Source organism: Peromyscus maniculatus, chromosome 1 (genome assembly GCF_049852395.1).
Source record: "Peromyscus maniculatus bairdii isolate BWxNUB_F1_BW_parent chromosome 1, HU_Pman_BW_mat_3.1, whole genome shotgun sequence".
In the NCBI taxonomy this organism is placed as follows: Eukaryota; Metazoa; Chordata; class Mammalia; order Rodentia; family Cricetidae; genus Peromyscus; species Peromyscus maniculatus.
The window spans coordinates 74,905,758-74,931,327 of record NC_134852.1 but is presented as its reverse complement, the minus strand read 5'-3'; the positions used below and the strand labels follow the sequence as shown (position 1 = coordinate 74,931,327).

General features: G+C 44.6%; 1 protein-coding gene across 5 annotated transcripts in view; it reads right to left on the bottom strand.

The window, feature by feature from the left end:
• Nucleotides 1-25,570, bottom strand: part of Otud7a (OTU deubiquitinase 7A) — a 304,503-nt gene that overhangs the window by 56,263 nt on the left and 222,670 nt on the right. For 4 of the 5 annotated variants that reach the window (XM_076544154.1, XM_076544135.1, XM_076544128.1 and 1 more), the window contains 2 exons: nucleotides 14,219-14,401; nucleotides 6,933-7,154 (listed from right to left, as the gene is read on the bottom strand). In XM_076544154.1, the coding sequence (XP_076400269.1) occupies nucleotides 6,933-7,154; nucleotides 14,219-14,401 (405 nt within the window). The remainder of the gene's footprint in view (nucleotides 1-6,932; nucleotides 7,155-14,218; nucleotides 14,402-25,570) is intronic. The other variant, XM_076544147.1, reaches the window with a different exon arrangement.

The window sequence follows — 25,570 nt, the reverse complement described above, 5'->3', positions numbered from 1 at the left end:
CAGGATTTGCACAACACAGGCAACAGCAGGACAGCCAAGAGGAGTCCCAGTGAGGGCCCAACATCGATGGTGTGGCAGAGACCAGAGGCCTCGAACCAGATCAATGACTCTTTGCAATGAACACCTGCAAGTAAAGATGCCTGGATAAAAGGGTCACTGTGTGACTGTGTCACACTACAGCTTCCATGATGAGATTGATTTTTCCTTTTCATTTTTTCCTTTCTTCTTTTTCTTTTCTCTTAAATTTTATTTTATTTTTTGGGGGGAGGTTGCAAGGGCAGAAGGCGGGTGTGGAGGGACAGGGAAATGAATGGGATGGAGATGCATGGTATGAAAGACACAAAGAATAAAAGAAGTTAAAAAAATAAAAAGAAGAGAAGCCAGAAGAGGGAGTGTGGGGGTGAAGAAAGAACTGGAAGGTGGAGAGTGAGGGGTGGGAATGACACATATATTACTCACATATGAAATTCTCAAAAAATAGAAAATGTAAATACAAAAAACTCCCAACTGAAAAACACCTTGGCTCAGAAGAATGTATTGTTGAATTCCATCATATCTTTAAAGAACTAACATGTGTTTCTAGAACTATTCCATATAAAAAGTAAGAAACATAGCCAACACCTTTTAAGTTTTGATTTTTAAAATGTCTTATGAATTCTTTGAGAATTTCATATAATGTATTTTGCTCATATTCACCCACTCCCCCAACTCCTCCAAAACTCACCCCTACTTCATTACATACTCAACTTTGTGTACCCATTAAAAACAACTACAACACAAACAAATCCATGGAAGCCGATCTGTGTTGCACATATACTTTTGGGTGTGTGGCCACACACTGGAGCATGGTCAACCAAACTCTTAATGAATACAGTGTTACCCTGACACCAAAAGGACATGAAGAAACAACAAAAACAGAAAGAAAATTATAGACAGACCTCTTGATGAACTCAGATGCAGAATTTCTCAATAAAGAACTTGCAAACTGAATTCAAGAACATATAAAAAAGATCATGTGCCGGGTAGTGGTAGTGCATGCCTTTAATCCCAGCACTCGGGAGGTAGAGCCAGGCAGATCTCTGTGAGTTTGAGACCAGTCTGGTCTACAGAGCGAGATCCAGGACAGGCACCAAAACTACACAGAGAAACCCTGTATGGAAAAACCAAAATTAATCAATCAATCATGTACTGTGGTCAAGTTGGTGTCATTCTGGAGACACAGGGTTCAACTTGCACACATCCATAAATGTAGTATATCACAACAGAAATCATATGATCACTCCAATAGATGGAGAAAAACCTTTTGACAAAATCCAACATCTCTCAATAACAAAAGCCTTGAAAAGACAAGGAGTGTACACACACACACACACACACGCACACACACACACACACACACCAGCACATTCTACTGTGTCTACCCCCCCCCCCCCACCATGGCCTCAGCTTTGATTGTCAAGAGAGCCCACAATAGGGTCCAGTTTCCTCAGAGGGCAGAGTGGAAGCTGGAAGCTTGCAGTCACTAGGAAGAGAACAGAAAGCAGGTATACGCCCTGTTTGCAGCCATCACATACTGCAATACACCAATTTGGGGAGAATGGTTAAAAGCAGGAAATGAGGAAACTGAGAAAATTGCTTTGATCCCAATATATCCAACACGATTTAATATCTTACTGTGATTTTTAGCTCAGCAGAATAGTTGTCTACAAATAAGAACATGTCATATGTGGCAGGCAGACCTCTAAGTAGCCCTAAGATCTCTGCTCCAGGTGCACCTGGTAAAACTCTCTCCCTTTGAGGGTAGATAGTGCCTCCTGCTAGTCTACATGATTAGGTTACAATCCATGGCCAAATGAAGAGACTTTGGGGAAGTCAGCTCTTGATTACAGATTGATCAAAGTGTTGTCTTGGGTTATCTTGACCTAACTGGGTGAATTCCTTATGGAGGCTTTAATGGTCAGATACAGTAAAGGGTGGAACATACAAAAGAAAGGGAGACAGGGGGAGACTCTGGCTGGCCTTGCACAGTAAGCAGAGAGTATGCATATCTGTGTCTATATGTCTGTCTGTCTGTCCATCTAGTTTGAAAAGGGCTAGATGGCAAGGACCAGCACAGGACAGTCTTCCTGGTGGCCTTTGATAAAACCAGTTCTTACTTCTAATTCTCAATAACTCTAGAATATCCTAGAAGGTAGCATCCTGAGATAAGGAAGGGCGTGGTAAGAACAGCTCTGGCTGTGTTGTTCTATAGCAAATACACTTCATCACTTTAGTTAACCCACAGAAGGCAGATTCTAGAGTCCCTCAGCTCTTGAGACCATGTGAGACTGTATCTGCCATGGCCCCTGAGGGACTGACCACCTTGCCATGAATCCTGGGCTTCTGCTGTCCCTCACTGTATGTATATCTGCAAGTGGCACGTTTGCTTCATGAGATGCCGTGTGTCTGCTGTGTCACCAGTGCTGGCAGGGGATTAGTGCACAGGGCACTTATTACACACCTAGGCCTCTCAGGCAGTCTCTACGAGTTCAGTGTTGGAACCCAGACCAGGCCTGCCCATCTGCATCTGTGTGTCTCTTCCTTCATAGCTGACTCTGTGTGTACTCACCAGGCCTTCAGACTCCAAGCTATAAGGGATTACTGGTAAAATATCCTGCATGATGCATGTACATTAAATAAATAAGCCCCTTTTCCCCATCCCCCTACATCCTCAAGGTCATGTGTTCCTTCCTTGAAATGTAAGAACTCCTTTCACTCCCTTCTGTTTAGAAATCAGAGAGACAAACTGACTACATTCATGCACTAAAGACTGCTCATCAACCATGTGGCATAGAACTTTTCCATTCTTCTGAAACTGAAGAAGGGACCCCCACTCTGCCCTGCAGACCTAACTTCTCCTTAGAGCCCCCAACATGGTGTCTTTTTTTTTTTTTTTTGGTTTTTCAAGACAGGGTTTCTCTGTGTAGCTTTGCACCTTTCCTGGAACTCACTTGGTAGCCCAGGCTGGCCTCGAACTCACAGAGATCCGCCTGGCTCTGCCTCCCGAGTGCTGGGATTAAAGGCGTGCGCCACCACCGCCCGGCCCCAACATGGTGTCTTTCTGTAGCATAAACAACTCTCCTACCAAAGGCCTATCTGTCCCCGTGTTCCTCAAGAATCCCAGACTTGAGGCCTTTCATCCAGTTTCCCCAGACAACAGCATGTACAGAAGTCACCCAACAAAAGGGCAGAGCTGTGTTTACAAGCTTAAATATCTTTTCTAGACAGAGCTGCAGATGAGGACACAGCCACCTGACCCCAGGACTTCAGCCTGAAGAGTTTAAAGGACTCTCAGGCCCAGTTAAAAAGTACCAGACTTCTGACCCACAGAAACTATGAGATGATAAGCTTATCTTTTCAGACTGCTAAACATGGGAGTAATTTGTTTTTATGTACTAATAGAAATCGGTACAGTGTTCTTTTGCAAAAGGACATTCAAATAGGAATTATGCCCATTCACTTCCCATTCCTATTCTGGGAATGTCCAGGATGCTTGCCTGTGTTCTTGAAGCTAAGGGGAGCTATGCATGGAGAAGCATCAGAACTCATAAGAGCAAAAGACATCTGCTTGCTGTGCAAAGAATACTGTGGCCTTTGATACTGCTAAAGCCACATCTAGGAGAGGGCTGAGAGGTGGCACAGCCAGCCAGAGCAGCTGGCTGACCACGCCTTGACTAGTGGACTGACTTAAGCTGGCTTCCAGCAATCAAACTCTTACCCAGTTGGCCCAATGGTTGGGGCTGTAAATCAGGTGCATCTTATTGGGAAAATGAGCCAGTTATGGTAAATACCAGAACTTTTCAGCTTTCAGGGGACTGAAAATGGCCCACTGTGAGTCTAGCATCTGGCTGAAACCCTGGGAATGGAAATCTTCACGTAAGGAGTGGAATTAGAGAGCTTCCCCAAAGGTCCATGATTTAGTGTTCCCATTCATGTCTCCTCACATAACTTACTTGAGAAAAGGGAAAGGGCCTAAGAGCTGGCACTGCGGCTAATTTCAGCCCCTGAGCCCCTGAAAGACCATAGTGACAAGTGAACACCGTCAAAGGTTGGTGAGGTCATGTGCTGTGGAGCCGTCAGTCATTTGTTCTGACAATGCAGAGCACCATACCTCACACTCATGTATGATGTAACAGGTAATTTCCACACAGTTTAAAGGAAGATGCCATTTTGCTTATCGCCCACCGAGGCACTTTACGGAAGAAAATGAAAGGAGACAATCCTTTATGCCAAAGCCAGGGGAATTCTTGTCATGAGTCCCTGTAATTCCTCACAATACCACTGGAGTACACTGCAGCCCAGGGCCTCTTATAACCTCCTCTCTGGACATCTCTGTTCCTTCAATGTACTTCTGTGACCACAATGCTTTGCTCATGTCTGCCTTTCTTATGTCCCTGTGAGTTTCTATGTAGGCTAATGACCTTGTGTTCCTTCTTCTCTTAGTCTTGGGTATCAATAGTACCATCTGGCACACAATAAGTTCTCAATAAATGTTTACTAAATGAACAATTATAATGTTTGAGAGAACCCGTATGGAAATAGTTAACCATGGACTCATCTCCTCTATGTTTCTTGACTATGGATGCCATGTGACCAGCTGCTTCAAGTTCCTGCTACCATGACATCTCTACCAGAAAAAAATCCTTTCCTTCTTGGGTCACTTTTATCATGATATATTTTTTTTTCACAGCAATGGACAAGTAACTAAGCAGGAAGATCGGTACTGAGAACTGAGGCCATTGCTTTGGTAAACCTGACCATAGGGTGGTTCTTAGGTCTATGGAGCTTGTTGGTGAGTGGAATATGGAAGGGTTTGGAATTGTAGGCCAAGCCCTTGAACACTACAAGCAGAGCTTAATGGGTCATTCTGGCAGGAGCTTGGAAGAATTCTGAAAGAAATGGTCAGTAGAGGCGGGCTCATGAGGCTTCAGAGACAAAACAAAAGAGCTCTACCTGGAACTGGGCAGGAGGTCATTAACGAGCTCTTTTGACCAAGAACCTGGCTTCATTCTGCTCTTGAATTTAAAGATCACAGATTAATTTGTTTGGCAGAGGAAATTTCAAGACAAGAGTGCCTTAGAGTTGTGTCGCAGTGACTTTTTACTACACACATCTAGCCACAATGAAAACGATGAAGAAGTCAGGCATAAAGACACAGACATATGCAGTCTTTTGAGAAGGAAAAGAGCTTGAAGAAATTAAACTGTGCTGCCAAGGCATGTGCTGCACAGGAGGCTGTACTTGTCAAAGAGAAACCTGGTGCTTTGTACTGGGATGAACCTTGATATGAAACCACTCCATCTAGGTGTGAGCAGGCCAAAATGGACGAGATATCTACCCTATGTGTGATTTGTCTTTGCCTCAAAGATCCAGATGCTTGTGCCCACGGCTCTGTACCCACAGGGCGAGCTGAACAGAGGTGTCAACAATCACCCATCTACTGTCTTTCTGCTAATGTGACACCCTGGCCAATCTGCATGGTGAAGGAAGAATGTGGTTAGAGTCTATTTCTCCAACATGTTCTCTCCCCAAAGTCATGATCTCTCCACACAATTACTCATCCTTCCCTTCTTTGCAAGGCACAAAGGTAGCAATGGCCTTGTTGGGCTATTTACAGGCACGGCATTATCCGTTGGTGTCCTTAACCTCTGCACATTGCTTGGCAAATATTTCCATTATGGAATCCTACCATCTCATTAGACTTCTTTCACGCTAGCATCTTGATTATCCATGTCCACCCTCTAGATCTTCCTCTTATCCTTTTCTGAAACACAGATGTATGGCAATGCTTATTGTGTCTTGGCCAAGAGCTGAGTTCCACTTCCTAACAGCATGTTGCTGACTGAAGCTCTCAGCAGAATACTTTCTCTGCTGTCTGCTAAGATGTCAGATCTATGAGGCTTCCATCCCGTCTCTGTTGGAACAGGTTACCTAGGAGTCCCTCCAACAGCCAGGCCTCTGGAAGTGGAGGTTCTACATGGGAAGGGCTGGCTGAATGCCAAGTCAGAATCAGAAGGCCTTCTGTTCCACTTTTATCGGGGGCAGCGGGAACCACTGCTGGCGACATGCCCTTAGTGCATGCTGGTAGTGAAGCCCCTGGAGGTGCTTGGGAAGAACATACTCCTTCCCATAGATAGCTGAGAAGCCCTTTGATTTCAATTTTGCAGTTATTTATAATGCAAGGGATGATGCTGAAAAGGTATTGCCTTGTCTCAGGAAGAACCTACATCTGTCTAGACATCTGCTTCAAGTCAATCATTGTATCAGTTGAAAGGTCAAAGAGGACACATTTGGCGTCCTCCCTGGCATTGTAGGGTCATGCATGAGCTAATGCTGGACACAAGGAGGCTAAAGTCACTTCTGTGTTTCCTCCTCTGGGAGGCCAGAGAGACTGGGGGAGGTGAGAAGAGTGACACCTGTCTGTTTTCTCAGAGTTCCTCATGGCCACCAGGGTGGTCAGCTTTGCAGAGGGGAAGCTGAAGTTCTGGGTACAGGACTTGCCCATGTGCATAGGAAGCGGCGGGCCTCCTACTTCTCTTCTAACTCAATCATACTGCCTACCCCTTCAGCTCCCATGGGGATGAGGGATGGGGGCAGACCAAGGCCAAGCAGCACAGTGCTTATATCTGGGGAAAGGTTGGGATTCAGGAAGAAGGGAAATGACCTGGGAGGCCCCAGCACACCTGCTCACTGGCCCCACACAAGACCAGTGCTCGGTGACAGAGGACAGAGGACAGAGGACAACACTCTCTAGAGCAGGGTTTGTACAAATGGAGAATTCCGATGGCAAATCCCGAGAACCCTGGTCTTCCTCCTGCTCACCGAGGAAAGAGGAGGCCAGGCTGTGGCAGGTGAGTGTGGAGGAACAGGAGCTGTGGGCAGTAGACACTCACCTGCCTGCTCCAGAGCTACCATGGTGGCCTGCTCGATCAGGTCCCGCTCGATAAAGCTCCTGAAGTCCTCGCTGTACACGCTCAGGTCCGGCAGCTGGAAGGTGTAGATGGGCATCTCCAGTGGGAACTGCTCATTGTTACATTCATTTGCCACGTGGGATCGGGCCAGGGAGACAATGGCTGAGCTGGCGTGGGAAATCCCCCGGGAAAGGCGCTTCTCTGCTGATGAGAAGAAAGGACAGCCACAGGGACCACGTCACTGTCAATGTGGCTCTGAGAGTGAATGCAGCCATGCTTGAACCCTCACACCTAACACATATGCAAACACATATTAGTACATGCAGATGTAAATAAATACATACCCATACACTATCAACATACAACACACATATTCTCCCACATACACACATATAATACATTTATGTAAACATTATAAACACACATATATACAAACATGCCCATATAGATAGAGGCAAATGTATGTATATATTGTACAGTGCAAACACACACCTACACACACTGCACACATTTGTGCACACAGTATACTGAACTATCAATGAGTATGTCTTTAATACATACACATGACACTTCTATTATTTTTTAAGTTTTAAATTAGATTTATTCATTTTATTTTATGTGTGTTTTCTTTGAATGTGCGTATGTGTACTGTGTGTATGTCTGGTGACTGAGGAAGCCAGAAGAGTGCATTGAATTCCCTAAAGCTGGAGTATGGATGGTTGTGAACCACCATGTGTGTGCTGGGAATCAAACCTGTATCCTCTACAGGAGCAACAAGTGCTCTTAACTGCTGAGCCATCTCTACAGCCCCAACACGACACTTTTAGACAATACACTTATTTCCATACATATATACACAGGCACACATCATATAGTTTACATATACATGCACATATAAATGTATACATACACACATACACAGGTGTAAAGATGTACTAGATGCTACAAATATGGACACATATATCCCCAAACATATACTCATGCACATGTACTATACACTATTTACATGTTATATACATATGAACATGGATGTATATGCATACACATATATATATAGTGTATGTAACACTATATAATATTTACACAGCAAGTATGTAACCTGAACACACAGGACACACTACACACACAGGTACAGCTATGTGCCCACTATACTATACACACATAGGAACACGTATGCTTGCCACACTCATGCACACACACTCATATCCTTCCCACATCAGCCTTTCTATCTCCCAAGACTCTTCCACCTTGTAGGCCTGCCTGCTGCTGGAGTAAACCTGGTATGTGGCCCTGCTTCAGCTGAGCCATGGAACCACGGAACCACGGAGAGGGGTGCCGCCAGTGTGCTGACAGGAGCAGTAGCGCTTGCTTTTGCTCCACTCCTTGGAGCCTTCCTCTCTCGGCAGTGAGTGGAACCTAGGAGACCATCTTTGTCTTCATGCATTGACAGATTTAAAGCAAGGAGCATCCTTCTCAGGCTGCTCTGCTGTGGCCCAGGCTTTCAGACATGGACTACCTTATTCTTGCTTCTCAGATGAGCATTTCCCATGTGGGCATCCTGGGGACACACGGATGGAGGCCATGCATGCTTCCTGGCCACCCGCATGCTCTTTTGCCCCAGCACTCTCTGGTATGGTGGTCTACTCTAATTTATTCTTTGTGGGCTTTCTGCTCAAAGAATGAGAAACGCAGGGGAAGAGGTCTCTAAAGTATGGCCTGTTACCCTGTTAGAACTTGGGGGAACTGAAGATAACGCATTTATTCTCTTGTTGCAGTGAAACATAGCAAAAAAAACCCAACCCAAACCAAAACAAAACAAAAAACCCTACTGTTTAATGGACACCATCAATGTAAACTAGAAGTCTATTTCCATATAGCACCAAGGCTGGCTTTGAATTTAACACCCTCCTGTCTCAGCCTCCAAGTGCAGGGATTACAAGTGCACACTGTCCCTAAACAACAACTCTGGAGCATATGAAGTAGGAATAGTCACTGCAGAGTCAGTGTTTGTGGCATGGGACTTCTCACAGCAGAGTCCTCTTATTCGGCTCAGGGAAGGGGGACCCTTGGTGTTTGAGTGTGACTATGATCAAAACCCTGTGGCAAATTCCTGAGTACATGCACATGAGCCCCAAGGTTGCTCATCTCATTTCAGGGGAGCATCCCTACTGCAGGGAAAACTGCAGCCTCTGTCTTCCTCAGAGCAAGACTTCCTACATAGCCTCATTTGTACATCAGTGGCGAGAGATGGCATTAATGCAATTTTGTCAAAACAGACTGGCAATCAGAGGTTTACCTTGACGACCTCATACATTTTCCCCATTCAAATGAACAGAAAAGTATAGAGGTTGCATATTTCAGAATGAATGGCTTCGATTCACTTCAATTTCATTCTGACACAATATGATTAGGTTATGTTATATTTTGAGGAAAGGCAAAAAAGAAAAAAAAAAAAGAAAGAAATGAAGCCACAGAGGCCATCTGGAATAAGAGAGATGGAATGGGAGGGCTGGGTTGTCTGTCACTGGGAGATGTCCCCACTGCTCCCTGCACTCAGCTCAAATCCTTGAGAGCATTAGCCAAGTGCTCCCATACCAACAGGCACTGCCTGCCCTCCTTTCTCCAACATGCCAATACCTAGACAATGGCCACAAGAGGTTCTTCATAAACAAGCCATTTCTATAACGGCGGTTCTGGAAGTTTCCCTGAGGCGATAGCCAACTGTAGGGACAGGGAAGTGCTAAAATATTGAAAGCCCAGTACAGTAATCCTAATACCAGATGTACTTCCAAAGAAAAGAGAATCTGTGTGAGGTATCTGCTCTCCTGCCTGCTCTACGGCGTCACTCACAACAGTGAAGAAACAGAACCAACACAAGCATCTGCCAGCAGAATGGAAAAATGAGCACATACATAGAAGGAAATAGTGTTTACTAATAAAAACAATGAAAAAAACTGTGTCATTTATGACAGCATGGATGAGCCTAAGGAACCTACATTAAGTGAAATAAGCCAGGCAGATCCACAGATTGAGCCCACGGGCAGAAGCAAAATCAAGTGATGATGCGGAGCTACAGCGGGAGTGTGAGCAAAGAGTTGGGGTGGGAGTGAGAGCGGAAACTGAGATCAGTGATTGGCTACAAAACTGCAGTTGGATATGGGGAATAAATCTTAATGCTTCATAGCATAGCAGTGAGTACAGCTCATAATTTACTTATCTTTCCAAGTTGCCAGAAGAAAACGTTTAGAATGTCTTCAGCAGAAACAATAACTGGGATGATAGATGTGCTAGCCCTCATAGGGTTATTGCACACTGTTCATATATATTAAATATCCACAGCACCCTGTGACTATGTACAACTATTACGTGTCAACCACAAAGATAAGATCTCAAGGCTGGTCACCTGGCAGTCCTTTCACACTCAGCTAGAGCACCAGCTAGAGCCCACACTGCCTGCTTTTAGCCTAAAATATTTTGGTCTGAGGTGCTGATAATCATAGTACTAGGTGCTCACAGGGAAACTGAGGAAACATCTGAGGAAGGCAGGCACATATAAGAAAGTAAACAAAGTACTTGTGTCACAGGAATCAAGCCGAATGGGCTGAATTTATAAATGAGCCCAGCAAACATGTCCAGAGAAATATAGAGGATGCTGTGAAATACTATTAACACTAAGAAATGATTTGGAATGGAAGTGCAAGTGCTGACCCAATACATGCACAGGAAAAAGAAGCAGGTCAGAGTGCCAGGGCAAGTGTGTCTTAGAAGCCAAGAAGAGGAGCGTCAAGAAGACAGCCGAGGAAGTTTATGAAGAATTCATGGGAATGAATGAGAACTGGCGAGCGTTGTTCCACTAACAAAATTTCAGTAGGTCATGCAAACCTTTTCAGGCACTTAAGGTTTAAGACGTTCTCTGCAAATATAAGGTTTGAAGGCAGTTTTCGAGGAAACGTTCTTTTTGAAAGAAGCAAATGAATGTAGCCACGTGTCTCTTAATGGACAGATGCCTTCTGAGAAATACGTCCCTGTGTGACTTCACACAGTGGCCTCCCGCAGACCTGTGTGGCCCAGCCCAGGCTTTCAATGTGGCCTCTTTATGCCACTGAGAGGCAAGGTAAACGCTGAGGCCACAGCCAGCAGAACCTGGCAGACTCTTGCACAGTCAAGCGTTTTGTCAGAAGTTCACACTAAAATAACAGTGAAAAGCACAGTGTAGGAAATATGTAAACACATACTCAGTGACACTCACACTGACATCAGTTATTTACTACCATTATTTATTATCAGCACGCTAATACTCTAGATGATGGGCGGCACTGTCACATAACTGGTAGTGCAGGTCTGTTTTCACCAGCATCAACCAAATCCTGAGCGATGCGCGACGGCATTGTAGCGGGTGGGATTCAGCTTCCTTATGATCTTATAGGGTAAGCGTGGTAGCTGCATGACTTTAAATGTGAACAAGTAGAGAAGCTGACTTCTGCCTAAATAAACACAGGCCACCAAAGGAGCACCAACGTGACTGGGGCATGGCAGGAGGAGGGGTCAGGAGCACGTGACACAGTTTTCGGGGCGAGACAGTGTACTTCTAAGGTTTCAGAAAGAAAACCTAGACACGGGCTTTAAAAGGAGAGTGGAAATGACAGATGAGTAAAAGTGGAACAGAGACCTTTTAAATAGAAAAATCTAATCAGTCAGAGAAGAAAAATGAAAACAAACAAAAAAGCTTGACAATTAAAATGTGCAATGTACAGTATTTTTATACAGCTATAGTGTGTACACTATACACAGTATAGGTATAGATAGATATGAAATAATTAAAGCTTTGGATGATGAAATAAAATATGATGGACAAATTGCCTTCAAGAATCACACTTGGAATTGGAGCTGTAATTCTAGTATAGATGAAGCCCAAATAACCCCCACCCACCCAACCTATATTCAATGCTGAGAGCAGGAGAAATAATCTTCCCCAGGAATAAGCCCCACAGTTTGGGTTATCCAATACCAAGTGGTCAGCCCTGATACCATATACATATGACTAATACTAAGCAGACTCAGCAGGCTGTGTTTGTGTATGTACATGTGTGCGTGTATATGTGTGTGTTTGTGTAATAATAATAAAGAAAAAGAGGCCACGAACTTGAAGGGAATGAGGAGAGGAATGGGAGAGGTTAGAAGGAGGAGGGAAATGATATAATTATATTTTAATTAAAAATTGTATATAACAAGAAATCGTTACATCTAAATATAAACAAGACATCAAATGCTCTTAGATGATATGATTTCTCTGCGGCAAAAACTCGGGGTCGTCTTCTTAGAACAATTAGCTTTAACAAGACACTGTATGTATGTGGCTGCCCAGATGACAGGTAAGTGCAGAATGGTTTGCTTTCTCTTGTGTCTAGTCTTAGCAGAATTCAAATATGTGGAGAGGCATACCCAACAACATTGGATCCAAGGAACATGGAGCCAATTAAAGAGAAGACAGGACCTCATTGGGTCATAAATAGAATTGCAGTAAGGCTTACATGGAAGCATAAACACAGAAAAGCAGTGGAAACTTGTGGCAAGGCAGTGAGGGAGTTTGCCTTACAGAGTGACTTATAGGAAGCCGACAGAGCCAAGGGTAACAGCTAGACAGCGGCATGCTAGACCCACAGGGACCACAAACAGATCTGGGACAGCTGGGACTTTACAGTATGGTCCAGTTGACATTTAGTCCAGAGGGTAAAGGCAATCTGATCAGTATGCAGGGAGGAAGCACTCTATAAGACAGCAGCCTGGAGCCTTTGCTATTGTTTATAAGAATTTCCAACTGTGGAAACACCTGAAGACTAAACTGACAAACAATAGGAAAAAGGCTTACTAACCATATATTTTATTTCCAAATCTAGAGAAGAGCTCATAGGCTGGGATATTAATACTGTAAACACTTCTGTATGGCAAAGTCCTTTGAACACAAAGTCATAAGGCAGATGACACAGTGGGATTTACACAAGGGTGTGGGTAGAATCGTGGGCCGATTCTACAAGTGGATAAAGAAAAGCATACTGATTGAAAAATGAACCACATGAGGAAACAGGCATGCAGTAGAGGAGAAGGCCAATGGACAAGCAAACCACAAGGTGAAAGTTAAGACAAGATTCCAGTTTTCACCTTTCCAAATGCCAGCAAGGCAAAGCCATAGCACCAACACACAGAGTGGGCAGGGGTAGAGGAAGCACCAGGTTTGCACTCAGTGAGCAGAAATGTGATCAGGGAGCTGATGGCAGGAAGGCACAGCAAGCCACAGAAAGCCATAGCAAGCCCAGTGCACGGCACTAGCCTGTAGGGAGGGAAGCACTGGCATGGGATTTATAGGACTAAGCATTTCTTTAAAGAGTTATTTATTTTCGTTTTTTATTGTGTACGAGTGTTTTGCCTGCATGTATGTGTGTGCACCACCTGAATCCCGGTGCTCTACAAGACTAGAAGAGTGCATCAGAGCCCCTGGAATTAGAGATAGTTGTCAGCTGCCAGGTGGGTTCTGGGAATCGAACTTAGGTCCTCTGGGAGAACAGCTAATGCTCTTATTCACTGAGCCTTTCAGACCCATGTCACAACATTTATTACAGGTGTGTGTGTGTGTGTGTGTGTGTGTGTAAGACAAACAAATGGCAACACAAATCCAAGACAACCCAGGATGGCTATTCATACAGAAGGTCTAAATACACCGAGTAACAAAACGTAGCAAAAAGAGAAAGAACTAGTGCTTATTGCCTGGTAAAGGAAGCAGTTTGTGAGCCGAGTGTCTCCCTGACTATTACTTTGCATCTGGAACAAGTTTATCAGGAGAAGGAGGTAGATTTGGCTGATCAGTGGTTAAAGACAGTGAGAGCTGGGAGGTGGGACAAAAAGCCTTTCAAGTTCCCTTTTTATAATCACCGTTACAAGTGTATCTTAGTCCGATGATGAAGAAGAACAGTAAAGAAGGAACACAGGGAACAATGATCGTGCTAGTGAATGACTTAGAGACTAAGCTGCCAGAAGTAACTGGAGGACCAGAGATATCTGTCAGGCAAAGCAGGACTCCCCAGCATACGGCCTGGCTCTAAAGGCTTCAGTCACACTCTCCTGCTTTCTAGGGGAGACGTGGAGCAACAGATTCACGTTGCCTTCAGCCAGCCTGCTGTGAGGAGCAAGGCCTTGGGAGATCAGTTTGGTTCAGCTTGGTGGTGTTGACCACACTGTTGTCCACATCTGCAAGCCCCCCAGCTGGTTGGTACCTTGAGCAATCTCGTCCTGTCTCTGCAGGCAGGGACGCTCCACCTTGTGCCCAGGCTGGGGCAGTTCTCGCTCGGGCTGCTTGGCACACCTCCCTTCATTGAACACATGTGGCAGGTTGGCTGTGTGCCCCTGTCGGAGCTGCTCATAGTCACTCAGCGCAGCTGTCAGGTCCCAGTTTTTGCCTGTGGATAGAAATGACAAGACATTATAGCAGAAGTGGGAGGATCCTGGCTATCCTGGAGGAAAGGATGTTGATGAGCAGTGTCTAAAAGGAGACTTTGACACCCATAATGGACTACCTGAAATAGATGATCACAGCTCCTCTTATCACCTTTCATTAACATGGACACACACATACACCTGTAAACACTACGCCTCTAATGACCATCAAAGTGTAGCACTTAGTGAGGGCTGTGCCAGGGGAGGAAATCCAGGCCACATAGCACTGGTTCTGGACACATAAGACAAAGCTGGGAAGCCTTACAGGCCAGGTTTCAGAAACAGCATGGCTGAACTTTCGAGCTCTTGGCACACAACTCATGGACATGTTGACTTTGGAGATTGCTGCACTGGAATGAAACTGATCACCATCTGAAGGGCTTAATGAATTTCCTAATCTCTCACCCATGATATCTATCCTTCCCAGAGACTGAGCCCTCTTCTTCCCCGCCCCCCATACTCTTACTTACCATTCATAACTCCTGGGAAAGAAGTGAAGTAAGGAACAGGCCCCCTGCAGCTTAAGCTACTACACAGCCACCATCTGGTAAAACTTTCACACATACTTGGAAGGCTGCCCAGATCACAACCCCATTAGGTCCTAGGTGAACGGAACTGTTCTTTGTCCTTAACCTGGATGATTTCATCTTGGTCTCAAGTAACAAAGCACAAAATGCAAAAAGAACAAAAAGAACTCCCCGATTCCCCCAGCCTTACATAGGAAAAGCAGAAGTGCAGCTTGAGATATTTTCTCTTATTGAGGGCTTCAGCTGCAGCCCTGTGAGTGCTACAGCTTGTTCAGCCTGCACACAGAGATGATGCACACCCCAGCTGGGCCAGGCCTGGATGCCCTCTTTAGTGACTATGATAATGAGCATGTCATTTCATACACAGAACCTTGGATTCTCTCTCCTTACAACAGGGTTAGTAAGATCCACCTGATGGGAACTGATATGAAGGTTAGAGGAGACACAGAGATAGTGTTTTTAAGTACTCAACATATGGAAATCACTTAGTAAATCATATTAATCCAGATAAAAGCCATGCTAGTTGGTAAGAATAGCTAGCCCAAACCAACTGGGTTTCTCAACAGAAAGACAGGACGTTTGGTGAAACTTTGTGTAGATGAGGGGAGGGGGTGCTGCCGTTATGTGGACCCACTTTTTGAATGTGGGTATGGGTGGGTGGTGGTCACGACAACAAACAGAGGAAGAAATTATAGACTACACAATCAGTGTACAAAATCCACTCATCTGACAAAACTCAGAGTTCTCCTCATTACTTATCACCATTATCACCATTCAGGGTAGGCTTTTGCTCATGTCTGATTTATATTGTTTTCCTCAAGATCTCTAGTGCGATTTACAGCTGCAAATGCTTATGATTAAACTTCTACTTTATATTCTCGGGCCTCCCTACCTGGTGGGTGTGTGCAGAAAGGGATGCGGGAAAGCAGACAGGACACGAGGTGATACAGGCCATGGCACCTGTCCCAGACAAAGACTCAAAGCTGTCTCAGAAATGAAGTCAAGGTATAAGGAAAAGAAAACCAGGCCACAGGAAGCAGAGTTAGAACCATGAGATGGAAAATAAAGGGAGAAAATCAAACAAAGAAAGAAATGGCTAAAGAGGTAGAAAGAAAATAAGTGAAAGAGATACAAACAGCCCCATAAGTAGGGTTCAAAAACAAGATGTGTAAAAAATAGAAAGAAAAAATGAATAAAAGCTTTAAAAACCAAAGTTTATGGGGCTAGAGAGATGGGTTAGTGGTTAAGAATACTTGTTGCTCTTCCAGATGGCCTGTGGTTCAGCCCAGTACTCATGTCCAGTAGCTCACAACTGTCTGTCACTCCAACTCCAGGGGATCTGACACTCTCTTTTGGCCTCTGTGAACACCCACACACATGGTATACACGAACATATACATAAATAAAATAAAGATAATTTAAAAAGTCAACTTACTGAAGTAAAATTTGGTTCTAAAGTGAAGTAACAGCCTTTAAATATTGACTATCTTGTAATAGTCCATATCAACATATATGCTTCTAAAATCACCATATTCTAAAAGAAAAATCAATCTTGCAACATTTTTCTTGGCGGCAACATTCAAACCCAGGATCATGGGATCACACCTATCTGATATTAAACAAGGGAACAGGTGTGAGCTAGAAAGGCTTTATACCTGCTGTGATAGATCAAGTTTCCTACATCATGAAAGTGTACATGAATCCATTGCCCAAGGTCTATGTCAAAGAACTAAGAGCGTGGAAACACTCTGACAATATGTTCAAAGGTGGAGCATTGGGGGGCAAGCATGGAACCTCACAACTAGATTCAGTAGCTTCATGAGAAAGTATGTATGCATTCACAATACACACAAACACACATGCACAGATATACACACTCACAAACACATGTATAGACACACCACACATGTATAGACATACAGAGATAAGCACACATGCACAGACATGCACACACTCACAAGCACACATGGATACACACACAGATAAAAGCACAGATACACACACTCACAAGCACACATATATAGACACACAGATAAAAGCACATATGCACAGATACACACACTCACAAGCACACATGTGTAGACACACACACGTACACACTCAGAATCACACACATTTCTGCCGTTACATGACATAGCTTAGAAGAGCCTCTGTAAGAGCCCATCCAGGTTGCTGGAACTTACAGCTTCTAAAATTGAAGAAGAGGGGAGCGAGGAGCAGAAGGAGGGAGGAGGGGCAGAGTATTAATTACTGAGGCATGCCACAGGTAATGAATTTAATTGTCTAAAGAAAAGAGAAAGAAGATAGAGCAAAAGAGCAGACTCAAAAGTAGCCATTAGTCAGCAGATGCAAGTTTTCTAAACACCAGAAAAATGCTTTAAGATAAAAAGCTAAGAAAACATAGTGGTTGACATTTAAAGTATGCATATATTAAAACAGAATATGTGATTGACAAATTCTTTCTCCCACAGCAACATGGGAATAGGCTTAACCCGACCTGTAAGGAAAAGGAATGAGTATTTGCTGTAAGGGATACAGCTGGTGGTGCGGCCTGACATCCCAGCCAGCTGGCGGGCTGAGGCAGGAGGACTACCCTTTCAGGGCCTGCCTGGGGCAAAGAGTGAGTCGAAGGTTAGTCTGGACAGCTCACTGAGACTATCTCAAAATAAAAAGTGAGGGTGAGGGGGGAAAGCTGGGCATATAGCTCAGACATAGTACTAGGGAAGCATGCCCAAATCCCTAGGTTTACTATACAGTACTGCCAACACAAACAAACAAACAACAATGAAACAAACAAACATACAAAAACCCACACCTAAAGCAGATTTGTTTCTAATGGCTGCTAGGTGATGGCTGGCCACCAGATGAGAAGACAACACCAAGAAGATCCTGCTCTTGTAGCAATGAAGAATTCAGGACCACATCTTTAATAAGATGAAAAAGCTCAATTTACAACAGAGATGCATTCATCATGAAGTGTGGGCACCCTGAGGTTCTGCCTCCTGGAGAGGAGAGGTTAGGTTGCCCCTCCCGTCTGCAGGTCTCCACTTCATACCCTACCTCCACCCAGGCCCTGCCCTGTATTCTCCTCAGGCATGCTGGGACACCAACAACTCAGGACAGCTTCTAACCTGGGGGCCTCCTAACACTGCAGACTAGCCAATCCCAAACCTGCTTGTCTGCCCTGACCCCCTCCCCCAGAAACCACAAGGAAGGCTCCTGCGTTCATGCCCTTTGTTCCCCATGTCCTGACTGATCCTGGCACTTCCATGTGCTGGACCATGCCTCCTGATACATGAGCAGACTTCTTACAGTAGCCGTCTGTGTTTGTATACCCAATTAAAGCAATTCTAGACACAGACAAAAGCTCGAGATATAAACAACTACACATGGAATTTAAAGGTTAAAAGGCAGAAATCACTGCAAGGCTCTGACAAAAACACAGTGACATTAGATTCCTGTCCTGGGGCAGATCTACAGTCTGGGAATGGAACCCAGGGCTCTATCACTGAGCTGCACCCCTATTCCACAGGGCAGATTTTTTTTGTTTGTTTTCGAGACAGGGTTTCTCTGTGTAGTTTTGCAGCCTGTCCTGGATCTCACTCTGTAGCCCAGGCTGGCCTCGAACTCACAGAGATCCACTTGGTTCTGCCTCCCGAGTGCTGGGATTAAAGGCGTGTGCCACCGCCACCCGGCTCCTTGTGTCTTTTTTCTACGTGAACAAAGTTGGACAAGACAATTAAATTTCATACCACACAGTTTCGAAGAATGATCCTAGACATTCATATAATCTGCTTTCATTTCTCAAATGTGTAATCATAAACAACATACCATCACAGATATAGACATGAATGAGCAAGTGCTGAAGGAAAGCAAGGGGAGGGGAAGGACCCTCCAGAGCACGATTCCCTGGATGGAGTGGTGCCCTGGTGGTCACGGTGGTTAGGAGAGAAGCACAAAGGGTCCCAACATTCACGACTAAGCCTTTGAAGCTGGCTGGTTCAAAAGCACAGTTCTAGGGGTTGAAGGTGAAGCTTGGTGCAGTGTCTGCCTGGTACATGCAAGGCCCGGGTTCAATACTCACCAATACAAACAACAGTAACAACAGCGACCCAACCCACAGAGCAAACGCCAAACCTGTAATACTTCCATAATTAATTTTGTTACATGTAACTTGGTGTCATCTTAGCATTTAATAGAAAATGATGAACTGGGGTCAGTTAAGCTGTGGCAATCAGAAGAGATCATATCCCTCATCATTCGCTTACTGACCAAAGGTCAATCAATCCCTTCTGCACATGGCAGCCAAGACGGGGAGCTCAAGCTGGCAGTGGCTCTGCTCCACACAGTCCCAGAAATCCGCACATGTGTACACACAGGTATTAGGTGCCATCTTCAAAACATGCCAGCTCACTCGGTCAGGAAGGGGAAGAACCCAGGGGGAGAGTTTCTCCCCTAGGCTATTGCAATCTTTCCCATGCCTCGTCTCCTCAGACAGGCTGCCACGGGCCAGGCCTGGAGTGTCTGTGCTGCTCTTCCAGCCATCCCGCTGACACAGCCACCTGATGTTCAAAGGAGCCTGGGAAATGAGGCCCAGGGACCTGCTTAGGGAGAAGGAAGGGTGGATTTTGGTAAACAGCTAATTGTTTGTACTGAGGCAACAAGAAGATGTGCAATTAGCCAGAATGTCACCAACCTGAGTAGATTCAAATATATGATGCTCACATACAAACTCCTGTGTATGCACATATATTCAATGTATATGCATAACACATATATGCATACATACATCTGGATATACTGTATGTGTATTCTGTGCATGAAAAACTGCAATAATATATCAAAATATCCTTGGAATTCTCTCAAAAGTCCATGATGATGAGTGGCTTTCATTTTCTCATTTTATTCTTCAACAAACTCACACTTATCCACAGGGTTACCTCTCTTAGCATGATATTTTCTAGTTCCATCCACTTGCCTTCAAATTTCCTGATGTCATTGTTTTTTTACATCTGAGTAGTACTCCATTGTGTAAATGTACCACATTTTCTTTATCCATTTTTCAGTTGAGGGACATCTAGGTTTTCCCCAGGTTCTGGTTGTTATGAATAATGCTGCTATGAACATAGTTGAGGAAGTGTCCTTGTGGTATGGTTGATCATTCTTTGGTTATATCCCCAAAAGTGGTATAGCTGGGTCTTGAGATATATCAATTCCCAATTTTCTGAGAAACTGCCATGTCAGTTTCCAAAGTAGTTGCACTCCCACCAGTAGTGGAGGAGTGTTCCTCTTACTCTACATGCTCTCCAACATAAGCTGTCATTTGTGTTTTTGACCTTAGCCATTCTGACAGGTGTAAGAGGAAATCTCAAAGTCGTTTTGATTTGCATTTCCTTGATGGTTAAGGATACTGAACATTTCTTTAAGTGTATCTCAGCCATTTGAGGTTTTTTCTGTTGAGAATTCTCTGTTTAGCTCTGTACCCCATTTTTAAATTGGATTATTTGGTATTTTGATGTCTAGTTTCTTGAGTTCTTTATATATTTTGGAGATCAGCCTTCTGTCAGATGTGGTGTTGGTGAAGATCTTTTCCCATTCTGTAGACTGTATCCTTTGCCTTACAGAAGCTTCTCAGTTTCAGGAGATCCCATTTATTAATTGTCAATCTCAGTGTCTGTGCTACTGTCTGTATATTCAGGAAGTTTTCTCCTACTTTCTCTCCTATCAGGTTTAGTGTAACTGGATTTATGTTGAGGTCTTTGATCCACTTAGACTTGAATTGTGTACAGGGTAATAGATGTGGATTTATTTGCATTCTTCTATATGCTGAATCCAGTTATGCAAGCACCATTTGTTGAAAATGCTTTCTTTTTTCCATTATATAATTTTGGCTTCTTTGTCAAAAATCATGTGTCCATAGTGTGTGGATTTATGTCTGGATCTTTGATTCCATTGATCCACCTGTCTGTTTTTATGCCAGTACCATTCCGTTTTTATTACTATAGCTCTGTAGTAGCACTTGAAATCAGGGATGGTGATGCCTCTGGAAGTTCCTTTATTGTACAGAATTGTTTTAGCTATCCTGGGTTTTTTGTTTTTCCATATAAAGTTGAGGTAACCCAGTCCCAGAAAGACCAACATTGCATGTAATCACTCATAAGTGGATATTAGCTGTTAAGTAAAGGATAACCATGCTATAATCCACAGACCCAGAGAGGCTGGGTAACAAGGAGGGCCTGGGGTTGGGGTGCATGGATCTCCTGGGGAAGGGGAAATAGAAGGGATCTCATAGGTGGATTGGAGGCAAATGGAAATGGGAACATGCAGGATTGGGTTGGGGTGGATGGACCAGGAGAGTACTGAAAGAGATGACTGGAAAAGGGGGACATTTCAGGGTTAGGTAGAAACCTGGTGCAAGAGAAATTCCCAGGAATCTACAAGGATGACCCCAGCTAAGACTCCTAGCAATGGTAGATTCACAGCCTGAACTGGCCATCTCCTGTGACTGGGTGGGACTTCCAGGAGGGATTAGGACTCCAGCCCAGCCACACAACCTTTGACCTACAGTCTGTCCTGCCTATGGGAAGTGCAGGGGTGGGGTGGGGAGGTGAGGTGAGGGAGGTGGTACAGAGGTTGTGGGAGTGGCCAGCCAATGATTGGTCCAGCTTCAGACCTATCCCATGAGAGTGAGTCTACCCCTGACACTACCTGGAGCATCAGGACCCAGAGGTTGAATGACCCAGAGACCTAGGATAGAACCAAACATGATCAGGAAAAAAAAGTCAGCATAATGCTGCCTAACTATGTTCTGCTATACTCATAGATTGGTGCCTACCCCAATTGTCATCAGAAAGGCTTCATCCAGTAACTGATGGAAACAGATGCAGAGACCCACAACCAAGCATTGGACCAAGCCCGGGGAATCCTGTTGAAGGGGGGAGGAAGGACTGTACAAACTAGAGGGGTCAAGAACAGCCCAAGGGAACCCACAGAATCAATTAACCTGGGCTCATAGGAGCTCAGAGTCTAGATCAACAGCCAGGGAGCCTACATGGGACCAACCTAGGCCCTCTACATATTTGTGATAGTTGTGTAGCTTGGTTTACTTGTGGGACTCCAAGAAGTAGGAAGCAGGTCCTGTCCCTAATGGTTTGGCTAGCTTTTGGGAACATATTCCTCATACAGGGCTGCCTTGTTCAGCCTTAATATAAAGGGAGAGGCTTAGTCCTACCTCAGTTTGATATGCCATGCTTGGTTGATACCCACGGGAAGCATGCCCCTTTCTGAAAGGAAACAGAAGAGGAGTGGATTGGGGGTGGGAGGAGGGGAGAGGGAAGGTAGAGGGAGGGGAAGAGAGGAGGGAGGGGAAACTGCAGTCTGGATGTAAAATAAAATCAATCAATTAAATAAATAATTAATTAATAAAAAGAATGTCCACTGGGCTTCAATTCACATGTCTGATAGACATGATTTGTTTGCCTGGGTTCGAGTTGGCTCCTTTTCATTATTTATTTTTCCTTGAGAAAGGGTCTTGCTATGTAGCCCAGGCTGGCCTTAAACTGCAATCCTGCCTCAGTTTCCTGAGTGCTGGGATTACTGGGCCTGTGCTACCATGCCCAGCTTGACTCAATATTTAATGAGTATGTTCACATCTCCAAACTAAACAGATGTAGGGCTCAATCACTTTGTATTGCTTATTAAATAACAGTGAAAAGGAAATCAAGAATATATTTCAGCACTGGATGGTGATGGTGAGTATTTTGAGTAATCTTCAAGGAAAGTACTGAAATTATTGATTTACAGTAATTTAATAGTTATATATTAATTGGTCTATTATAAGGATTTATTTTATTTTTAATTATGTGCACGTGCATGAGTATGAGTGAGTACTGGTGTGTGTGTGGAGGCCAGAGGCACTGGATCCTCTGGAGCTGGAGTTGTAGGGAGTTGTAAGTGGCCTGATATCGGTGCCGAGAATTGAATTCAGGTCCCCTGAAAGAACAGTACATGCTCAAAACCACCAAGCCTCTAATCAGTATATTTCATGCTAAAGAAACAAAAGTTTTTTGTTTTTTGTTAAGACAGGGTTTCTCTGTGTGTAGTCCTGGCTGTCCTAGATCTCATTCTGTAGACCAGGCTGACCTTGAACTCACAGAGATCTGCCTGCCTTTGCCTCCTGAGTGCTGGGACTAAAGGTGTGTGCCATCACACCAAAGTTTTGATTTGGTTATTTATCTTAAAAAATAAAAGAAAAGCAGGTTGAAATGGTATACACAGTGGATCCTAACTTTCTGTTAACACAGTCCACAAATGGAATCACCTTAGTGTTATATGAATGTATAAGTGCTTCTGTACTTACGTATTGAGAAAGTATATGCCTGAACCCCACCCACGCTTACAAACACAGTATAATTTTTAAGTCTTTGCATATGTCTGTATTCAGAATACAATTAATCTAAGCAGCTGTGCAAACGTAGGGAGCAGCATTTTCATAGCAGCCCAAGAAACAGCTACACGTAAGAGGCAAAAACTACAGGCAAGGCTGCACACAAGGCTGTGCTGTCTGGTGGCCCTGGGTACTCGAGGACACACCTGAGTGTCGATGACATAAAGTGAATGAAAATGACTGTGTGCTTTGAAGAAGCTGATAACTGGATCTAAGCATGCATGGGACAGCTGTGGTGACCTGTGATGGCCGAGGGGTGTGGTGTGTGTGTGTGTGTGTGTGTGTGTGTGTGTGTGTGTGGACAAAGAGTCTGCACAGGGGGTATACACCGATCAGTTGGGAGTAAGGAAATGGAGCCTTCTCAGAGGAAAGGAAGAAGGCAGTGCAGGGCGGTTTGCACAGCCTCCCCAGGGAATCACACAAGGGACAGCACCAGGGAGATTGGAGCTGAACAAGGAAATGAAGATGTGGTGTGGCCACAAGGTGGCAGTAGAACACACAGCTTTCCTGGAGATGCTCTGGCAAGTATTCTCTGGAAAGATGTCCACTGCAGGGGAGGTAGAGCAGGAGCCTGAGGGAGAGGGAGGCTGCTGCTCAGAAGGGAAGGAGTATAAGGCAACTCCCAGGAGAGACAGACTAAGAGATGGAGCCCAGGGGCTGGTTTGTTTGCCATGAAGCCCTGACTGCTGCAAGCTGCCAGACAAGTCCTCACCCATGATTCTGGGCGCATCTCTGGGTACATCCCTGGCGCTGGGTAAGGGTCTCTCTGGATGAGATGAACATCTGGATCTGTAGGCTGCATGAAGCTGTGCAGCCTTCCCAGGGAGGTTGGGCTGCATCCAGTTGTCACCGGAGTGGAATGAAAGGCTCACAAGGGAGGCAGCCCTGCTGCAGGGGAGAGCTGGATGTCACCGTTAGCCCTGCTGGTCTCCAGCCTCCCTACTGCAAATCATGGGACCCACTGGTTCTCATAACTAATTCCTTGATTAGTTAATGAGCTAATTAATGAGCTAATTCCTTGATTCCTTGTGGTAAGTTTATGTCGTTCCCACCTCTCTCTTCCTTTCTGTATATACATACGTGTCTTCCCACAGGAAACGTAGACATAGACTCAGAGCAGACAGTCTCTAGGTCAGAGAGCTTGGGGTCAAATCAGCACAAAGCTGTGTCTTATCAGTTCCTGGGCAGTGGGCGGGGGAGGGGTGAGAAGAACAGGCTATGGAAAATAAGAAGGCTCTAGATGAGCGATCCTCAACCTGTGACCCCAACAGGGGTCAAATATCAGATATCCTGCATATCAGATATTTGCATTATGATTCATAACAGTAGCAACATTACAGCTATGAAGTAGCAACAAAATAGTTTTATGGTTGGGGTCACCACAACATGAGGAACTGTATTAAAGGGTCACAGCTTTAGGAAGGTTGAGAACCACTGCTCTGGATAAACTCCTCTTGTTTAGACTATATTCAAGATGACCGAATATTTAGGGCTGGGGGAATAGATCATCCTCAGAGCCTCTGCCTAGTATGTGTAAGACCTTTGACTCCAAGCACCACCAAAGAAATCAGGGATGTGGAATTGTGAGTTTGGAGATGGCATATTTTTGAGCTAAAGCATCTCATACTTCAACAAAGAAATAGCCAAGCGAGGGGTCATACAGTCAACCTTTGAATCATTTAAATAACAGAAGGTTAGCAGGACCAAAATGATAGTCTCCCAGGTAGAGTTTTAGAAAACATCTAATTTTAGGTTAAAGCCTCAAGATGGATTAAAAAAAAATTACTTGATTTCAAAGACAAGAGTGCATTCAGGGAACGGCTTATCTCCTACAGACACATTCTTCTGCCATAAGGTGTCCAGGTGTCCCGGTGTCCAGGCAACACCATGCTACAACTGCTCCCGTGGAGGTATTGGGGGAGGAGGCTGTGGGGATAGTATGCCATGGAGTAGAAAGCTGTAACTAACTTGTGGTTCAATCCTTCTTCTCACTGAGCTGAATCCTCCTCCCTTCAGCCAGCCTGAAGCCATGTACTGAAATCAGCAACAGCAGGTAGCAGCTGCTTCCTTACCCCAAGACATAACTAGGATACTTAACGCCCCCTAGAGGTGTGTGGGTACCCATGTGAGTGTACATGCTACAGTCTCGGCCCCAGCTT